We start from the raw sequence: 18,104 nt of genomic DNA, 5'->3' as shown, positions 1-18,104 counted from the left end.
CTTCCTTCCTTCCTTCCTTCCTTCCTTCCTTCCTTCCTTCCTTCCTTCTCCCTCAAATATTTACTGGCTGTCTTTTCTGTGCTAGGTGCAGCAGCAACAAAGATAAATTCTATTTAGTCTCTGCCCTTAAGCAGCTCACTACCAAATCTGGGGCCTTTAGATGGGGAGAGAAAGGGGAAATACTTGCAAATAAATGAATCCACACATAAGATAGTTGCTTTAATAGATACTGAGTTCAGGGAACAGTCATTTACAAACTCAATTACTCAATTGGGATTCTGCAGAAAGACATGAGTCTCAGTGTTCCTTTATAGTAGTGCTCAGACTTTGTGGTCTCATGATCCTTTTACACTTTTTAAAAAATTTTTTTATTGTTATGTTAATCACCGTACATTACATCATTAGTTTTTGATGTAGTGTTCCATGATTCATTGTTTGTGTATAACACTCTTGAAAATTATTAACCACAAGCTTTGGCTTATGTGGGTTATATTCATTGGTATTTACCGTATTAGAAATTAAGATATAAATTTAAAATATTTATGTAATTCATTTATGAATTAGCAATGGTAAACCCGTTACATGTTAACACAATATATATATTTTTTATGAAAAGTACTCTTTATAGAACAGAAATAGTATAGGTACAAAGTGGTATTGTTTTACATTTTTGCAAATCTGTTTTATGATTAGTTTAAAAGAAGATGGCTGAATTCTCTTATATACTTATGGCTTTAATCTGTTGTTATAAAACACATCATGTAGCCTCCAGAAGACTTTACTGTACATTAGAGAGTAAATGAGAGTGATGACAGCAAATCATATCTTTATATTATTTGGTATTAGTTTTGACCTCAGGAACCCCCTGAAAGGGTCTTGGAGATCCTCAAGAGGTCTGGTGTACTATACTTTGAGAACCACTTCTAAAAAGCATCTGTTGTATGTAACGCATTAACATCTTTTATGCATCTAGAATGGTACGTACTACCTTAAAAAAAAAACAAAAATAGTGTGCTTGGTTATTCACAGGAGGAACTGCAGATGAGAAAGACTGTAAGACTATAACCTCTGTGAAGGCAGAGAGATCAGTTTCTCTTTTTTACTCATTACCCATCACAGGGCCTGACACATAGTTGACTTTCTGGGAATGTCAATGATAGAACATTTTAATAAGACAGACGTACTTTCACGTCACTATAGACCTGGGCAGAATATGGTGAGTGCCACAAATAAAGGTTAAATGTGTATTGTGGAGTTGGAGGGGAAGGCCATTTTTAACTGATGTATTAGAAGGGATTCATGGAGGAGAGGGCATTGGAGTGGAGTTGTGAAGATAATTTTGGTAGTCAGTGTTGGAGTTGGAAAGATTACCTCTAGAAGAGGAAATAACAATGAGTAAGGAGCAGAGTGGGTTTGGGGTTCAGAAGTTTAGGTTTGTGTGATTTGGGGATGGAGGACATGGCAGTTAGAGATATGGTGGAGAAAATAGATTGGGGACAGACTGAGGGAGGTTATGAGTGATCTATGAAGGAATTTTGGGTCTGTCTCTATAGATAGTGAAGAGCTATTGCTGTTTTCTGAGCAGGCTTAGGAAAATGATTCCGGCAGAAATGTTGAGAGTGGTTTGGAGAAGAGAGAGGATGGAGGCAGGATGAGCAGTTAGAGGGAGGAAAGGAATGATAATCCAGTTTGAAGAAGAGACAGTAAGAACCAGAACCAGTGGAAAAGGATCCAGGTTTCAGGTAATTTGGAATAAGTTATAAAAGAGATAGTGCTGCAGTCAGTGAGGAAGGGAAATACTGAATTCTTTATGATTTCATTAGAAGCCCAGCCACAGTATTAATAAGCAATTTTACACAGGTCCTTGGGCTTTTGTTTTTCCATATGTAAAATGTAGAAACGGATTGCTTGCCTATTTGTGTCACAAGAGTCCATGTAAGGATAAATGAGCTCTTTTGACAAAAAGGCGCTCTATTAATCTAAGCCATCAATAATAAAAATGAGAATGTTTGCCAGGTGCTTTTGCTCCTGTGTTGAAGGCCGCTATGTAAATATGAAATCCTGCCTGAAACTATTATCACTGTTAATAATAGTAAAGTCGTTACCACAAAATGCCTACACAGCAAACTTGTTCTCTGTCAATTCCAAAGTGAGAGGATGAAGCCAGGCATGGAAGTCCATTCTGTTTTGTTTATTATGAATTTTGCTTATTGTAAACTATTTTCCTGGTTAGTAGAAAAGTCACTTTAATAGTATTTGGATTTCATTGTATCTCATTATTTTCATCACTCTATTCTGGTCAGGTTTTCCGTCATTATCAGGGGCCTCATTATCCTGACTTTTCTGTGCAAATGCAAATGGAACAGCAAGTACAGATGCAACAGTACTTGCATCTATGTTCTTGTTAATTATGGCTCCTTTCATTAATTTAACACACAGCTGTATGATACGGTGGTCGAGCACGTAAACTCCAGAGTTAGACTGCTTGGGTTTAAATCCAAATTCTGTTACTTCATATGAGATCCTGTGTAAGTCACATAATCTCTTAAGCTTCAGTTTCCTTATCTGTAAAACGGTACTAATAATGGTGCTGATCTCATAAGGCCATTGCGGAGGTAATGAACGAGAATCACAGAGCATTAAGTGCTCAGTAACTGCAAGGTTTTGTTTTGGTTTTGGTCAAATTTATTACCATTATCATCAACATGTCTTCTTTCCTCATCAGGATCCTTTCCCATACCTTTTAAATTCATTATTTGTCTACCAGTAGTTAATTTGTGACCACACAATTATTCATCCACCTTTTCTTTACTGAGAATAACATTTTGAAGAATTCCCCAAATTTTAAATTTTACTCATTTTCCATCTATCTATCTATCTATCTATCTATCTATCTATCTATCTATCATCTCCCTACTGTGCTTTCTTGTACCTAGCAAATCAAGTATTTAATTCTGCTGTGAATATAAGGGATCCAATAACTTTTTTTAACCACCAGACTGGTAGTTTCTCATGGCACACTGCTATCCTCCCACACAATTTTCCTGTAAAGAGAATTTTTTTGCCATCTTCCTTTTTTATTCTAGTATTTTACTCAGTCTGTTCTCAAGATCTGTAACAGTCTGCTTCTGTCCTTGCTATTGATCATGTCTATAAAGGCACCTTCCCATATTAGCTCAGATTCACTGTGATCTATGTGGAACATACATCATGCCCTGGATGTACAGTGCATGGTTGGGGCTACAACCAAACCTGTGCTCTGCTCACCAAACCAAGGATCATTTTTTAATTTATGTAAGTACTTTAAGAGTTATTTGATCACTGTGGTCCTGCTCAGCACTCAGTCAGTTGTTATCTATTACTATTGATAAGTAATGTTTATAAATTCCTGTGAGTTTTGGTCAAATGTATCATTGGCAGATTCTTCTCTTGTCATGGTTGCATGGACTGAATATTCATCCACGTCTCTACATTTTCTCTAATTTCTATGGGACAAGAACCAAATGAAGGCAATGATCTTGCTTCCTATGAAAAGTTGATTCATATTTGTTAATAGTGAATCTATTCAAATTGTAGCGGGTGGAATGAAAATGACTATTGAAAATAGCTGCTAACAGAGGAGGAAAAATGACTGGGTAGTAAGGCAAATCAGAATACATTAGCATTTAATCAGCTCCTTCTTTTACTATTCCAGTATTAAGTATCTGTCTTAATCAGAAACTATTTAGAAATTGTAGAAATTGTTTAGATGAATATAGCAGGAGGGAGTTTTCCTTTTGGAAATTGTGATACTCAATCTGATATTAGGTCACTGAGATTTCAATTTAGCACCTTGGCTTTACCTATCTTTCAGAATGGGGTATACTTACTTTAGCCATCTGTTAGTTGTGTGATCTTGGCCATGTTACTTAATGCCTGGTCTCTGTTTTCTCATGTTTTCTCATCTGTAAAGTGGGACCAACAAAATCATCTGTCTCATAAGGTAGTTCTGAGAATTTAATTTTCATAAGAGATATAATATTTAAGAGATATAAAGTTATTAGAACAATGCCTGGCATAGAACAAAATTTCAATACCTATTGGCAAGTATCATTACCCACCTGAAGTAGTATGATGGTTAAGAGTTTGATTCTGTAATCAGATTGCTGGGTTTGAGTTCTAACTCCATCACTTATTGCCTGGGTAATTTTGGACTCCTTTTATAACCTCTCTGAGCCTCTGTTTCATTTTTAAATTGGACAATGATGATATCTACTTCACAGGGTTTATGTGAGGAATAAATGGAAATCACTTAGTATAGTTTTCATTGGCTATTAGCTAATTTTAAAATCCTTATGACACATGTATTTTCTAGTAATTATAATTGTAAATACCTACAGAGAACTTAGTCTGGGCCAGGCAATATCCCAAGTACATTCCATATATTATCTCATTTATTCTTCATAATACTCACGAGGTAGGTACTATTATTATTATACCCATTTTACAGATGAGCAAATTGAGGCACACAGAGGTTAAGCAACATGTTCAAACTCTTACAGTTAGTGAATGGCAAAGCACAATCTGTGCACTTATGCATTGCACTTTATTGCCTTTTATGAAAATAAAGAAAAAAGTTGAATATGATGTCTGGAGAATAAAATTAGGCTGTCAGGCTAATGATTGAGGTTCTCACTGTGTCTTATCCTCTTTCAAACCTCAAATCTATTCATATAGTGACATAAACCTAGTTAAAATGAAGGTTAGTAAGTAGCACTAAAGAAGAAGAGAAGGTGAGGCGGTGTTGTTAGAGGGGAAGCTGAAGTTTCTGTGGTTGTGTATCGAAGTGAAGTCTCCAGTCCTTTTTGCCCAAGATAAGATCCTACTGTCCTGGGGATGCGGTGAGAGCAGGGTTTGCATGAAGACTTCTGGTCTTATTTTGCTTCAACTTCCTCCCTTCCTGGCTGCTTGCCTCGGTCATTGCATGATGCTGTCTGAGGCCCCAAGCAATTGCACACATTTGCCATTTCTTTCTTTTTAGTTTTTTAAATCTTATGTTGTTGGGATTGATGCTCTGGTGACAGTTGAGATGACTTTGTTCTGTGATGCAGCCCTGCTTTTACACCCCGTATGGTAGAATAGTCCCTGATGTCAGCGCGTGGTACCAAAGGGCTTCCTCTTTCCAACCACACAGATCAGATCCACATTTCCAGTCTGACATTGGGCAATTGGTTAATGCTTTCTTTTTTTTTTTTAAGATTTTATTTATTTGAGAGAGAGAGAGCACAAGCAGGGGGAGAAGCAGGCAGAGGGAGAGGGAGAAGCAGGCTCCCTGCTCAGCAGGAACCCGATGCGGGGCTCCATCCCAGGACCCTGGGATCATGACCTGAGCCAAAGGCAGATGCTTAACCAACTGAGCCACCCAGGCGCCCTGGTTAATGCTTTTAAGACTTAGTTTCTTTATTATGAAAGGGCATGTAGTACGTACCCCATACTTTTTGAAAGAACTGAATGTAAAAGACTTTAATACAGTGTTTGGCTAGAGCAGAGAATTAAATTTTGTTATTGTTATTATAACACTAAAAACTGAAAAAGATTGGTTTGCTTTAGATCATTACCAAACAGTTTTATTATTGAAATAACAAAGGAAACTTGGTTGTTATCGTGGCAAATATCAGGGATACTTTTCAATAAAATAAAATTAATTTCATTTTCATCCTCATTAGTATGGGACCTCTACTAGGATTGGGAAGAGCAAGCTATGGAAAAAGTAGAGGGCTGGGGAGTGAAAGAAAAAATGGGTCTATAAAATAGTACTCTGCTCTTTATGTAAGTGAGATAATGTACGTGGACATGCTTTCCAGATTCTCATTTTCCCTGCAAATATAACATTAAAAAATAATTTCCATAGGCATTCTGAGAAGAAGAAAAGCACAGAATTAGTCAAGGAAAGCAAGGAGAAGAGGAGGTGTTGCATTATTTGTTAAAGAAAATATGGATTGGATTGGAGGAAATTGGAATCTGAGCAATTGGACTATTGGACAAAGGCAAATAGATATTGGAAATGCATATATGATAAGGGTAAAATGACCAGCCTGATGTGTTGGAATATTTGGGCAAATCAGTGGGGGCTTGAAAGCCACGTAGAGGATTCTAGATGATATCCAGTTGGCATCAGCCCATCCCCAGCATCAGGGCTTGGATCCCAGAAACTAATTCACAGGGTAATACAGAGAATTAAAAAGCAAGATTTTCTTTCATTATGTGTGGACTAGCAGTGGTGGATTAATCGGTAGCTCTTGATCTAGGCACTGATACAATGGCTATTGGCAGTAGTCCTTCTCTTTTCCTGGGTTGCAAGCTTGGTCTGGATTATCCATTGATGTTGAGTGCAAATGCCCACCACCCTAAGGACCCAGAATTCTCATCACTTCTTTCCATTTCCCCATTCTCTCTCTGGTGTGAAGCAGTTTCTTTTTATGACTCTGGAACACAAAGGGGCTTATTACACACTTTCTTCCAGACATCTGCTCATGTAAGTGTGAATAGAGACCTTGAGCAGTTTCTGAGGATAGATTTGATTTCGTTTATTCATTCAATAAATATTTATTGAACACTACTATGTGCCAGGTCGTGTTGTAGCTGTGGGGATACTGTAATGAATATAATAGATAAAAAATAGATAAAAAATCATCCCTGACTTCAAGAGTCCTTTCTGGTTGAAAGAGACAGACAATAAATCAGATAAATAAATAAAATATGTTGTATATTAGATGGTGGAAAATGTCAGGAGAAGACCTCTCTGGAAAGTCATGGAACAAAGACCTTATTTGATATGTCCTCATATGCTTGTGTTCCTCCCTCTTTGTAATTCCATGTTTGTCCCTTCTGAAGTTGTATACTTAATAAAAGTGAAAGCACTTCCTGGATAAGTGTTCTAAGTCTTATCTTCTTGGATAAGACCCTTTATGTAAGGGTCTGTCGGTAGCCCTAATTGCTTGGTAGAACTTCCAGACAAATCTCAGGAATCACTTTACAGGAGAAAGTAGGGTGGTCAAGTTTAAGTTAAATCATTTAATTCTGCTTAAGACAAGTTCTTAAAACAGTTAAAATGAATTTCAAGAGTTAGTCACAATGGTTTAGCTTTCCACAAATACATATACCACTAATTTAAAAGAAAACAATTTAAAACTTTTTATATTGTCTTTCTCTTCCATGAAATTGATTCTGCCTCTACTTAGAAATTATCTGACATTAATTTATAGACGTTAGTCAGGTTCTAGTTGTTTTCTAAAGGTTATTATATGGCATTTCCATGTTCTTTCATTTATAATTTGATCTTACACTGATTTCAACACAAATTATGCTTTTCTTTTTATGTAGAAAAGTTTCTGATTCTAGTTTGATTTCTCTCCGCTAATTTCCAATTCAGGGTGGCACCTCTGCCATCTGCCACTCACATATAATATATATGAGTAATTTAACATATCCATTGCACAGAGAGAGAGAGAGAGTAAGAAATAGAAGGAGAGGGTGAGAAAGAGAACAAGGAGATAAAAAACAAAAACTTAAAAAAAAACCTAACGTCTTTATTTTTATTTATTTTATGTATTTATTTTTTAAAGATGTTTTTTTATTTTTATTTATTTTTATTTATATATATATTTATTTATTTTAAAGATTTTATTTATTTATTTGACAGAGAGAGACACAGGGAGAGAGGGAACACAAGCAGGGGGAGTGGGAGAGGGAGAAGCAGGCTTCCCGTGGAGCAGGGAGCCCGATGCGGGGCTCTATCCCAGGACCCTGGGATCATGACCTGAGCTGAAAGCAGATGCTTAATGACTGATCCACTTAGGTGCCCCAATGTTTTTTATTTTTAAATAATCTCTACAACCCAGAATGGGGCTTAAACTTACAACCCCAAGATCAAGAGTCACATGTTCCACTGACTGAGCCACCCAGGCACCCCAAAACCAACTTATTTTTAACCTATCACTTCTCTCAGTAACACATTCTCTGGTTGTCCTCTACTACCTTACACTCTAAGGCAGGACTATTATGGATTTTTAATTTTTGAAAACCATTTTTCAAGTGATTTTTATACACCAATGACTTGTACATATTTGGTATAAATGGCATTTACTTTTAGCTTCTAAGGGCTTTGGGGTCTTTTAATTTGAATAGATTTCAACACCTAGTACAGTATAACCTGTACAAATTATTTATATTTGTCGATCAAATAAAAAACCTATATCAAGGGTTATCCTAGGCATTTTATGAATTACCTTTCACTTCATCAAAGCTATGGAAATGACATTGGAGGTGTAGGGTTGATGTATGGAGATGGGTGCTGATTATCATCAGCTGGGCTATAGTATTTTTTGTGAGCATATGACAAGGTTACTGAATGAATGTAGTTTAGATGTCAGGGAAAACCTTCTTGAGTAAAAATAGTTGGGTAAGAACTAGCCAGATGAAGGAGGGAGGTTGGTGGAGTGGGAGAAAGTTCCAGACTGAGGAAATAGCATTTGTGAGGGTCTAGAGGTGACAGAGATTTGAAAGTTGTGTGAGAGATAGAATGATAGTAAATGATGCTTATGAAGTATGCAGGGGCCAAGTTACATTATGAAGAGCTTTATCCTCCATATTCATTATGATGTGGAAGAGTTTTAAACAAAGATTTGAAGACTTGGTCATATTTGAGTGTTAGGAGAATGCTCTTTGCTGTGTGGAAAATGTTTAAAGAAGGCTACTACTGATGGTGAAGAGACAAGGAGGCTGTTGTAGGGGTCCAGGAGAGACAGAGGTGGCCTGGCCTAGCTCTGCAGAGTTAGAAGAGAAAGGGATGTGTTAGAAGGATATTTAGGCAGTAAGTAGAATCTGCAGCATTTGGAAGATGAGGGGAATGAGAGAGTCAGACACGATTCCTGATGCTGGCTTGTGTGGGTGGTGGCTGCAATTTTAGAGGAAGGGAACACTGGAGGAGGAACAGGCTTGGAAGGAAGATGAATTCAGCTGTGGTCATGTGGAACTTGAGATACCCAGTAGGCAGTTGCATGTGTCTGTTTAAAGTTTAAGAGATAGGCGTGGGCCAAGGATTATGTTTAGGCTTCATCAACAAGCAGGACACTGTAGCTTGGGAGAAGAGAGAATCTAGGGAAAAACCTTGATGAACACTGACAGAGAAGTAGGAGGATAGTAGTAATAAAAATGATAAAACTAAAATGTAGGGATGCCTGGGTGGCTCAGTTGGTTGAGCGTCCGCCTGCAGCTCAGCTCATGGTCCCAGGGTCCTGGGGTTGAGTCCCACATCAGGCTCCCTGCTCAGTGGGGGGCCTGCTGCTCCCTCTGCCTGCTGCTCCCCCTGCTTGTGCACTTGCTCTCTCTCTCTCGCTCTGACAAATAAATAAATAGTAAAAAAAAAAAAAGCTAAAATGTATATGATACTGTGTGCCCAGCATTGTTTTATGTACTCTTACATATAATAAATCAATTTAACCTTCTCAAGAGGTGCTACTGTTATCCCTGATTTTACAGATGGAAAATTTGGAGTCCCAGAGAGGTTAAGAGGTTTACAGACCATCACACAGCCAGTATATGGCAGAGCTGATTTAAATCTAGGCAATCTGGCTTTGGAGTTTGTGGGCTCTTTCTCTACATGGTTCTGAAAAGTTTGGGCATGGCTGTCTAGAAATTCTGGGAAGGGAAGGAGTCACCAGCAGTGTCGCTGCCTAGACGTCAATATCAGGGCCGAAAGTTGTTCATTAGGTTTAATGACATTTACCCTTAATGAGAACTTGGTTGCTGTTGTGGTGGTCAAAGAAGACAGGTCTCGATAGGCTGAGGGCCTATGGAGAGATTGAGCAGATGAAGACAGCAAGTGGAGATGATGCTGTCCAGCAGTCTGGCTGGGAAGGTGAGGAGAGTAGAGTTGGGGAGTTCTAGATGACAGACTTGGGATGGGAAAAAAAGTCACGGACATGACTTGATATGGAGGTAGAACAGAGGGTCTTCATGAGAGCAATAAATTTGTGAAACTTTTTTTTTGTTGTTTTGTTTTTTTGAGGAGGCATATATGGCCTAAAATACTCATAAAACAATCCTTGTTGATGAGTTATAGAATTTTTTGCTTTCTTAAAATCTCTGCAACTATACAGTGGTTAGTTGAGTACCAATACTTATCAGTCAGCAGCATTAAATTGGGATGCAAAACCTATGGCCAGAAACATACTGATTTGTGACTTCTCTCTTGAGAACCTGGTGAACAAATACATTAGGAATTTTAAACAGACACAAATGGAGTGCTCTCACCAGGACAAATGACAATCATCTTTTAGTACATTTCACTCCATTTGCTCACTTCTTTCCATTTATTACTCTAAAATTACAGATGGCAAAGATTGCCTTGGGGAAGTTTCCCTAAAAATTACTTTTCCTTGTAACTTCAAATCAGGTTTAATTTTGATCTAAGGCTTTTGTCTAGAAGGTCAGCTGGACCATCATCCCTGCTATTACCTCCAGATTATTAAGGAGCTCTTCTGAAATATTTTGTGGAAAGTTACAGGCTGAACTGGCCTATTTCTCTGTGGGAATTTAGGGCACAGGAAAATGCCACAGATGCCCCACTGGAACTATGCTGTGTCAAACCACAAGCAGTACCTTCATACAAAGGTGACTGGGATATGTTCTCTAAAATTCTATGTAATTTGATGGGTGGCATTCTTTCCTTTTTCCATTACGGAGAGCTGAGGTTACTGAGAATACTTTTTTTTTAAACTGAATCTGAAAGGTGTGTTGGTTCCATAAGTTTTTTCCTTTCCTATCTTAAATCTTCATGAGACTGATAAGCTTGTGACTTGTTTTTAGAATAATTAAAAACAAAAATCTCCCTGATGACAATGGATGATTTATAAAATGATGCATTTAAATGTAAAGTTGCATTTACTGTAAAGTTTTACTTAGAATAAAATTTATTTAAAGTTTTATTACATTTACTTAAACATAAAATGCATTTAAATGTAAACTTTTATTATTTAAATGTTTTAATTTTCTTATACCTCTAGTTTGTGTCTTTTGAAACATCCATAGTGTATTTGCATATTGTTTGGAGAAAAAAAACCATGTGTGCCATAAGTAGAGCTTTGTATTTGGGCTAAACATTCATTTTTATGAAAACAATGTAAGGTTATCAGTTACTCACACTTAAGAGTCCTATTTCTGCATTAATAAAGAAAAAGGGAGGAGGAAACAAGATTAATGATAGAAAGATATAGTTAATGATTAAGTGAATTTTAGTTACAACCCAGCAAAAGCATAAGCTAAACCAGTTAAAGAATGATTTTGGTATTTTCTTTTACTAAACAGGCCTTGTAGATAATTATACTTGCTGAATCATTTATCATGTTATACATTTCCCCACATTAACTATGAAACATATTTCATGAGGTTCATTTCACGATTGATTTGTTGCTCTCAATAAAAAATGCTTGAGCCTTCCCTTGTTGAAAGAATTCAGTGACTATTTTCTTGAGGAAACTCTCAGTACCTATTCTTTGTTGAGAAAAACAGAGCAATGAAACCAATTGAGAACATTTTTCTTGTCAGTTCAGTGAGCAATCGTGAGTGAACGATACCTGTGCTCTCATGCTGCATCTTTCAGTGGCCTTTCCTGAGAATGATAAACAGAGGTGTGGGGTTTTTTCCCCCCAAGTCTGGCTTGTTCTGAGACTATACTCTTGAACTTACAGGCTGATATAAGGGTGAAGAGAGGGGACTCTGCAATCATATTCAAACCTGAACATGGCTATACATCATGTTCAAGACATGCCCTATGTTCTTTGTCTTGCCTGTGTGCCACTAGGTCAGGGAATAAATATCCCTTCCCCGTTTTGGCTGCTGCCTGCCGTGTATACAATTCTCTACTTCTTTTGAAAAGCCTGTTTTCTGTATCCATGCCTTAGTGAGAGCTCAAGAAAGTCTTTGCTTTTAAGAACTTTCCTGGTGGTTTAAGTCAACCTCGGGAGAGGGAGGCATTGTTCTTCTTACTGTCTTCACATCTCCCTCTCTAGCTTCCCCATAAAGATTAGTAGTTACCTCAGATGTTTAAAACATATAGTGACCTGTACTCTATCTCTGAGTTTATAGATTTATTATAGGTCATTTGCAAAATTGATAATGCTGCTTATCAATATTTATGTTTAATTTTTAGTAAAATTTTTTCAAACTATTATTCATCCAACAAATATTTATCGAACATCTGTTACATGCTAGGCATTGTATATTAATGCTAGGATGAACATGAATAGGGTGTGGCTTATATATGATCTCTTTGTATCTAGAAGGAACACCATCAAGTATATTTTACAAATTTAATTAGCTTAAGATTTTGACAATAAATTCAAAATACTGACCCATCATTATGACTATGTCAAATTAACATGTAGAAATGAAAGCAAACTCCTTAGCCTCAGTCTCAGTCCTTATTCAAGTAAGATTTAATTATTTTACTTCTTTGCTTATGATATTTATAACTTTGGGTATAACAGCAGTTGAAAATAATAGAAGACATTCTTAAAATATGATGGGTTTTCCCAAAAGGGTGCTTGCCTGCCTGCCTGCCTGCCTTCCTTCCTTCCTTCCTTCCTTCCTTCCTTCCTTCCTTCCTCTTCATTTTGGGAAGATAGAAATGAGGTGACTTGTAAAGACCAGAGAATGAGATTATTTAACAAAACTAGGAGAAGAAAAGGCAAATTTGTGACTCCGAATTTCTGCATAGGGGTATAGCAGATGGCACAGTGGAGAACCAGCTGATAGGAATAGGCAGAGAGAAGAGAAGTCACAGTGTTGTAAGCCCAAATTGGAAAATCTTATTGCTGCTAGCCTAGACTAAGCTCAGGACCTTGTCCTTGCTCATGGTAACAGGCTGTGGATAGTAAAATTCATCTTCCTCTTTATAATCAGTGAAGGTTTCCTATTTAAATAAAATTGTAATATAACAATGCAATTTAGCATCTAGGTTAAATGTGCCTTTAAAAGCTCTGTAACTGGGGGCACCTGGGTGGCTCAGTCGGTTAAGCGTCTGACTCTTGGTTTTGGCTCAGGTCATGATCTCAGGGTCATAAGATTGAGCCCTGCGTCGGGCTCCGTGCTGAGCACAGAGCCTGCTTGAGATCTTCTTCCTCTCCCCTTCTTTCTCTCCCAGCCCCGCTTGCGTGAGTGCTCTCTCTCTCTAAAATAAATAAAATGTATAAAATCTCTATAATAGTAATAATATGAAAAAGGATGGTACTAAGATATCAGTCAATTAAAGACATATGCATTTATCCAGCTAATTAAGATATGCTTAGATATGTTTATGTTTGTGGAGCATGTTTTATTGCAAATAGAGCTTATTTATAACATTTTATAAATGTTAAATAACTATCAAGATTTTAGAAAAAAATAGTATTTAAAATGTACAGTATTATGCTACTTAATTAAGCATATGTAAGATATTGAGATCATGTTGTTTTTCAAAGAACTGTATTTAATGCAAGAGTGAAACTGGTGAATGTTTAAACATTTGCAAAAGAGAGTAGTGCTGTAAGTAATTCAGAGAAAAGTGTCAGATACTACAAGATAGAATTTCATGAGGTTTTACTGGTTAAAGCACCATATTGGCTCTGGCTGAAGAAAAAAATTTGTAGTTTTTAAACCTCAGGTTAAGGAAATCTGTGCTAAAAAGAAAAATCAAAATCAAGGTATTTGGTAAACTTTACTTGAAATATTAAAGGTTCCCAAGATTTATAAAATTCAATGAAAATTTTGAGTTTAAATCAGATGCACTATATACTATATGAAATTTTAAAAGTTCTTGTATATTACATGTACTCCTGTCACATAGTTATAAAAATGTTCTTGAAGAGGATTTAAGAATGCTAAAAGTAATATAGTAAGTAAGAAGGTGGCTAAATACACTCATTGTATAGATTAAAAGTCAAGTAAGCATGTATATTTCCTGTGCTACTAGGCATATTTATACAACTGTTAGCATGGACAGTTTATTCCATTTTTTGTTAACAATTTTGTCTCCATACTAAATGTGGTTGACTTTTAGTTCTGTTATTTGTTATTGCTTAATTTGCTTCCCAATAGTAAGAAGAGCTATAGACTTGTACTTGGTAGCTTTTCAGCTATTTCATCTTAAAAATGTAGTATAAATTGACCACAGATAACTCTAGGGATATATTACTCTAAATGGAATTTGATCTGTAAAACATCTTTCTTTTTCAATATTCAGGGAGAGTTGCAAGAGAAAGGGAGAAGCTACGGTGAGCCATCTTGCCTTTAAATCTCTTCTAGACCATTCTTGTCCTGGCTCAGACCTTCACCACCTCTCAGTTAAGCCACTGCAGTTACCTTCCTCCTGGTCTCTGCCTCAGCTCTCTCCCCACTTGAATCCGTGAGACACTGATGTCAGAGTGAATTTTCTAAAATACATTGGACATACCTCCTTCCTGCTTACATGCATCCAATGGGTTTTCCCCTAGAGTCCAAATTTCTTACGATAGTAGCCAATCACATTATAGTCTTGCCAGCCTTATTTCCTGTCCCTATGAATCTGAAATTGGTTATTCCCTGAACAAGCCACATCCTTCCATGCATTTCCTTCTGACTGAAATATTCCGTGCTTCCCAATTCCAGTCTTTGGGTAAATGACATTCATTTTGCAGTGTCACTGACTCCATGAAGGCCTTTCTGGACATTTTCACACTCAGCAAAAGTAATGCTCCTTTTTTTTTTTTGGTTCCCCAGAGCTCTTTTCACTGAGAAATTCTCAAGGATAGGATTATTTTCTTCTTACCAGTCCTCTGGTGTGCTGTATGAACCTACTAGGTGATCTGTAAATATTGGTTGACAAATGATTAAATTCCGCTTAAGGTTTTTGGTTTATAAATTCGTTATATATTCTTTTATTTGCGTATAATTTATCTATTTGATACTGGTTAAATATGTATTAGTAATCGAAGTCATTGTGTCATTAAGGAAGCAATTAGGGCAAAATGAATTAAGGCACAACAGTCTATACTAAATTGTATTTTAATTAAAAAAATTTCTTTTTGTTATAACTATGACAAAAATAATGTTCTAATATAAATTTTATTTTAAAAATTCAGATATAGTGAAATCTTTCTAAAATCTATTTGAATTCCTAGATCTAAGCACATTTATTTTGCATAATAAACATTCAAAAACACTTAGGACCATGTTTTTATGAAATGTCATACTCACCTATAAGATTGCTTAATAATATTATTTGTTGATGATGTTAATTCAACAAATGAAATATGAGAGGTAGCATAGTATGGTGGTCAAGCAAACTGACTTCAGAACCAAACTGGGTTTAAATATTGAGTTTAATTATTCCTGGGATAGTTTTGAGAAGTTAGTTTGCCTCAATTTCTTTTTCTTTTAAATAGTCTTCCTTGGGAGATTGTTTTGTGAATTAAATGAGTTATTTCATGTAAAAGTGCCTGGGAAGTAAGGCACTTTTATATAATAGCTAATGCTTACTGATTTTCCAGTAAGGTCAGTAAGCGTTAGCTATTATTATTGTTCATAAATTACTTTGTTCTCTTCCTTCATGCTTTGTGAAACCTCACTTATTCAATTATTGGTGTAGTGTTCTTTATCCTTTTGTAGGAATATTTTCCAGTTCAAATTGCAACTTTGGTTGGAAGCTCAGAAAATACAGAAGAAGGTTGAATTAAAATTACAATGAGGGAGAATTGAAAATTAGAAATTAAATTGAACTTCCTATTTCCTTTGTATTAAAGTTCATGTCCAAAACAGTATGCAATTTAGAAGTCAATATGCACTGAGTGCCATAGCCAAAGTATGAGATCCTGTGCAGAATATAAACTAAAAAAACATCTTAAAATGGACAAGTCTTTTCATGAAGAGAAAATTTTGTAAAGGCTGTTTGTGTGTGTGTGTGTGTGTGTGTTGTGTGTGTAAAGATTTATGTTTTAGAGGGTGCTCAGATTTCTAAGTGGGTGAGGGAATTTACAGACAAGGGTTCCTGAAAAGGGGACTAAGAATTGGGGAAAAACAAGTTGATTAATGATGCTCTTTATGATAGAATTTTTATGATAGATTTTATGGATAGTGTGAGTTTTTTTTATGTTTCTATCTATAATAATTAATTTGATTATTTGAGCAAAATGAACAGAAGATAATTCCTCAGAGGAAGGAGAGATGAGTCTGAATGAATCCACTATTAATATCTTCCCAGCTCTAATTGTACCTCTACCTAAATGTTGTCTTTTTTTTCCTAGACACCTCCTTCTAGTAACTATCAGAAGTTGAGTCCATAAACTAAATATTATGAAGGTGATATAGTGTAAGGGATTTGAAAACAGACTACTACTTGGATTCAAATCTTGATGCTGCCATTTACAAGTTTTATGATTTGGGCATTTTTGACTACATTAAATCTGTTTTCTATATAAAATAGGGATAATAATAGTACATAAGAGATAGTGTTGTGTGGACTGAGATAATAAATGTATGGACACACAATAAGCAATCAATAAATATTGGTTATCATCTTTATATCTTATCAGTTCTGCTGTTAAACTAGCTTCTATAATGCCTAATATGGCCCTTCTCTTCGACTCTGATATTGCTTCACTAAAACCTTGTAGGAACTTTCCACCTAAAACAAAGAGAAGTTGTACATTATTTTCAAGTTTACCACTTAGAATGGGTCAATAACAGACTAAGTATTAGTTCAATCCTGAATTTCAATGATGGCAAAGAAATATTCCTGCAATAAGTGATATCAAGGAATGAATTTCTTAGAAGAGAGTTATTTCTCTTTAGATTAAGATAGGCATTGTTTTCATGCAGACTTTTTCAAAGTATATTTTGTTTGGTCATTCAAGACTCTTAATTATCCCAAAATCAACTTATGAGTTTGCACATAATAAATAAGATAGTATTGGCTATAATAGTAACAATTTTTGATAATTCTATTATTATATGACATCTTCCAGCCAGGCACTGATGCCACAGGGACTATGGCAGAGAACTCTGTCTGTCATTAGTAGAATTTTTTCCAAATTATGTTATCTTCTCTCTGAGACTTTCAGGTTTTGTTTAGACTGTTGTAGGAGAGATTGTGATTGTAAAATCTGGTAGACCTGGCTTAAACTCTGATTTTGACATTTGCTTGTTGAATGATCTTGAACAAGTTAGTTCTCCAAGATGCTCAACACGATTTGGTGAGGTATAAATGTGATTACATGTATAAAACACTTGGCCCAATGTCTGCCACAGAGTTGGCAAACACTATTTCTAATTTATTTCAGTTTTGTAAATTGCCTGGCATGCCTTGAATTTATAATGGAAATGAAATGTTAGACCACATTGAGAGGTTTAGAGATTACACAGATCTTGCTCCTGAGGGACCGTAAAGAAGACAGCAGAAAGTTTACCTTGTATCACCAGCATTTTCTGTCCAGCATGTGTGGTGGATTTCTGCTACATCTCCTGCTATGCCATTTCTCAAAATGAACTTTTTTTTCTTCCTACGAGATCTGGAGAGTAATATTTTTTCTTTCCTGGCCTGAATATTTCCAGTTTGGAATGACCTTGGTGAGCATCTAAGCTACAATTATTGACTGTAAATTGTCCAGGAAAGAGAACTAGGGTTTCTCTGGGCCCAAGGGTGGGTCAGTAATAAGATGCTGTGATAGCATAGGGGATCATCTTTATCTGATACAAACCCTCTGAAACAAACAGTAGTTATTGCTACTGACATTTCAGAACTAGGTAGTCTTATGAACAAGTGTGGACTTGAACTTGAATTCTGCCATGGCAGTGCCTCCCAGTTACTGATTCTTCTTCCTTTTTAACTTAAGTAGAAGGCTTTTAGACTTTGTATAGGCAACATTCAGGTTGGGTTGCCTCCTCCTGGCCAATTAACTTATGTTAGAATTCATAACTTCATGTCTCCTTTTTTTGTGCTGCCTTATTCTCTAAGTTCCATAAATAGAATCTCTGCAGAATGTGTGCTGGAATTCTCTGCAGAATGTGACTAGATTATGTTCTAAAATATTTCACATATAAGGGATGCAGTC

At 36.2% G+C, this 18,104-nt stretch overlaps 1 protein-coding gene across 7 annotated transcripts in view; it reads left to right on the top strand.

The window, feature by feature from the left end:
• MAPK10 (mitogen-activated protein kinase 10) overlaps positions 1–18,104 on the top strand; it is a 317,221-nt gene that overhangs the window by 13,618 nt on the left and 285,499 nt on the right. The window contains exon 1 of one of the 7 annotated variants that reach the window (XM_032400734.1): positions 1,871–3,294. The exons of the other annotated variants lie outside the window; for them this stretch is intronic. Within the exon in view, the coding sequence (XP_032256625.1) occupies positions 3,211–3,294 (84 nt within the window). The 5' untranslated portion in view covers positions 1,871–3,210. Of the gene's footprint in view, positions 1–1,870; positions 3,295–18,104 lie in introns of those variants that run through there. 7 annotated transcript variants of the gene reach the window in all.

Source organism: Phoca vitulina, unplaced genomic scaffold, assembly GCF_004348235.1.
Source record: "Phoca vitulina isolate PV1807 unplaced genomic scaffold, GSC_HSeal_1.0 scaffold3, whole genome shotgun sequence".
NCBI classification, from domain to species: Eukaryota; Metazoa; Chordata; class Mammalia; order Carnivora; family Phocidae; genus Phoca; species Phoca vitulina.
This window is presented reverse-complemented; position numbering and strand designations above follow the sequence as displayed.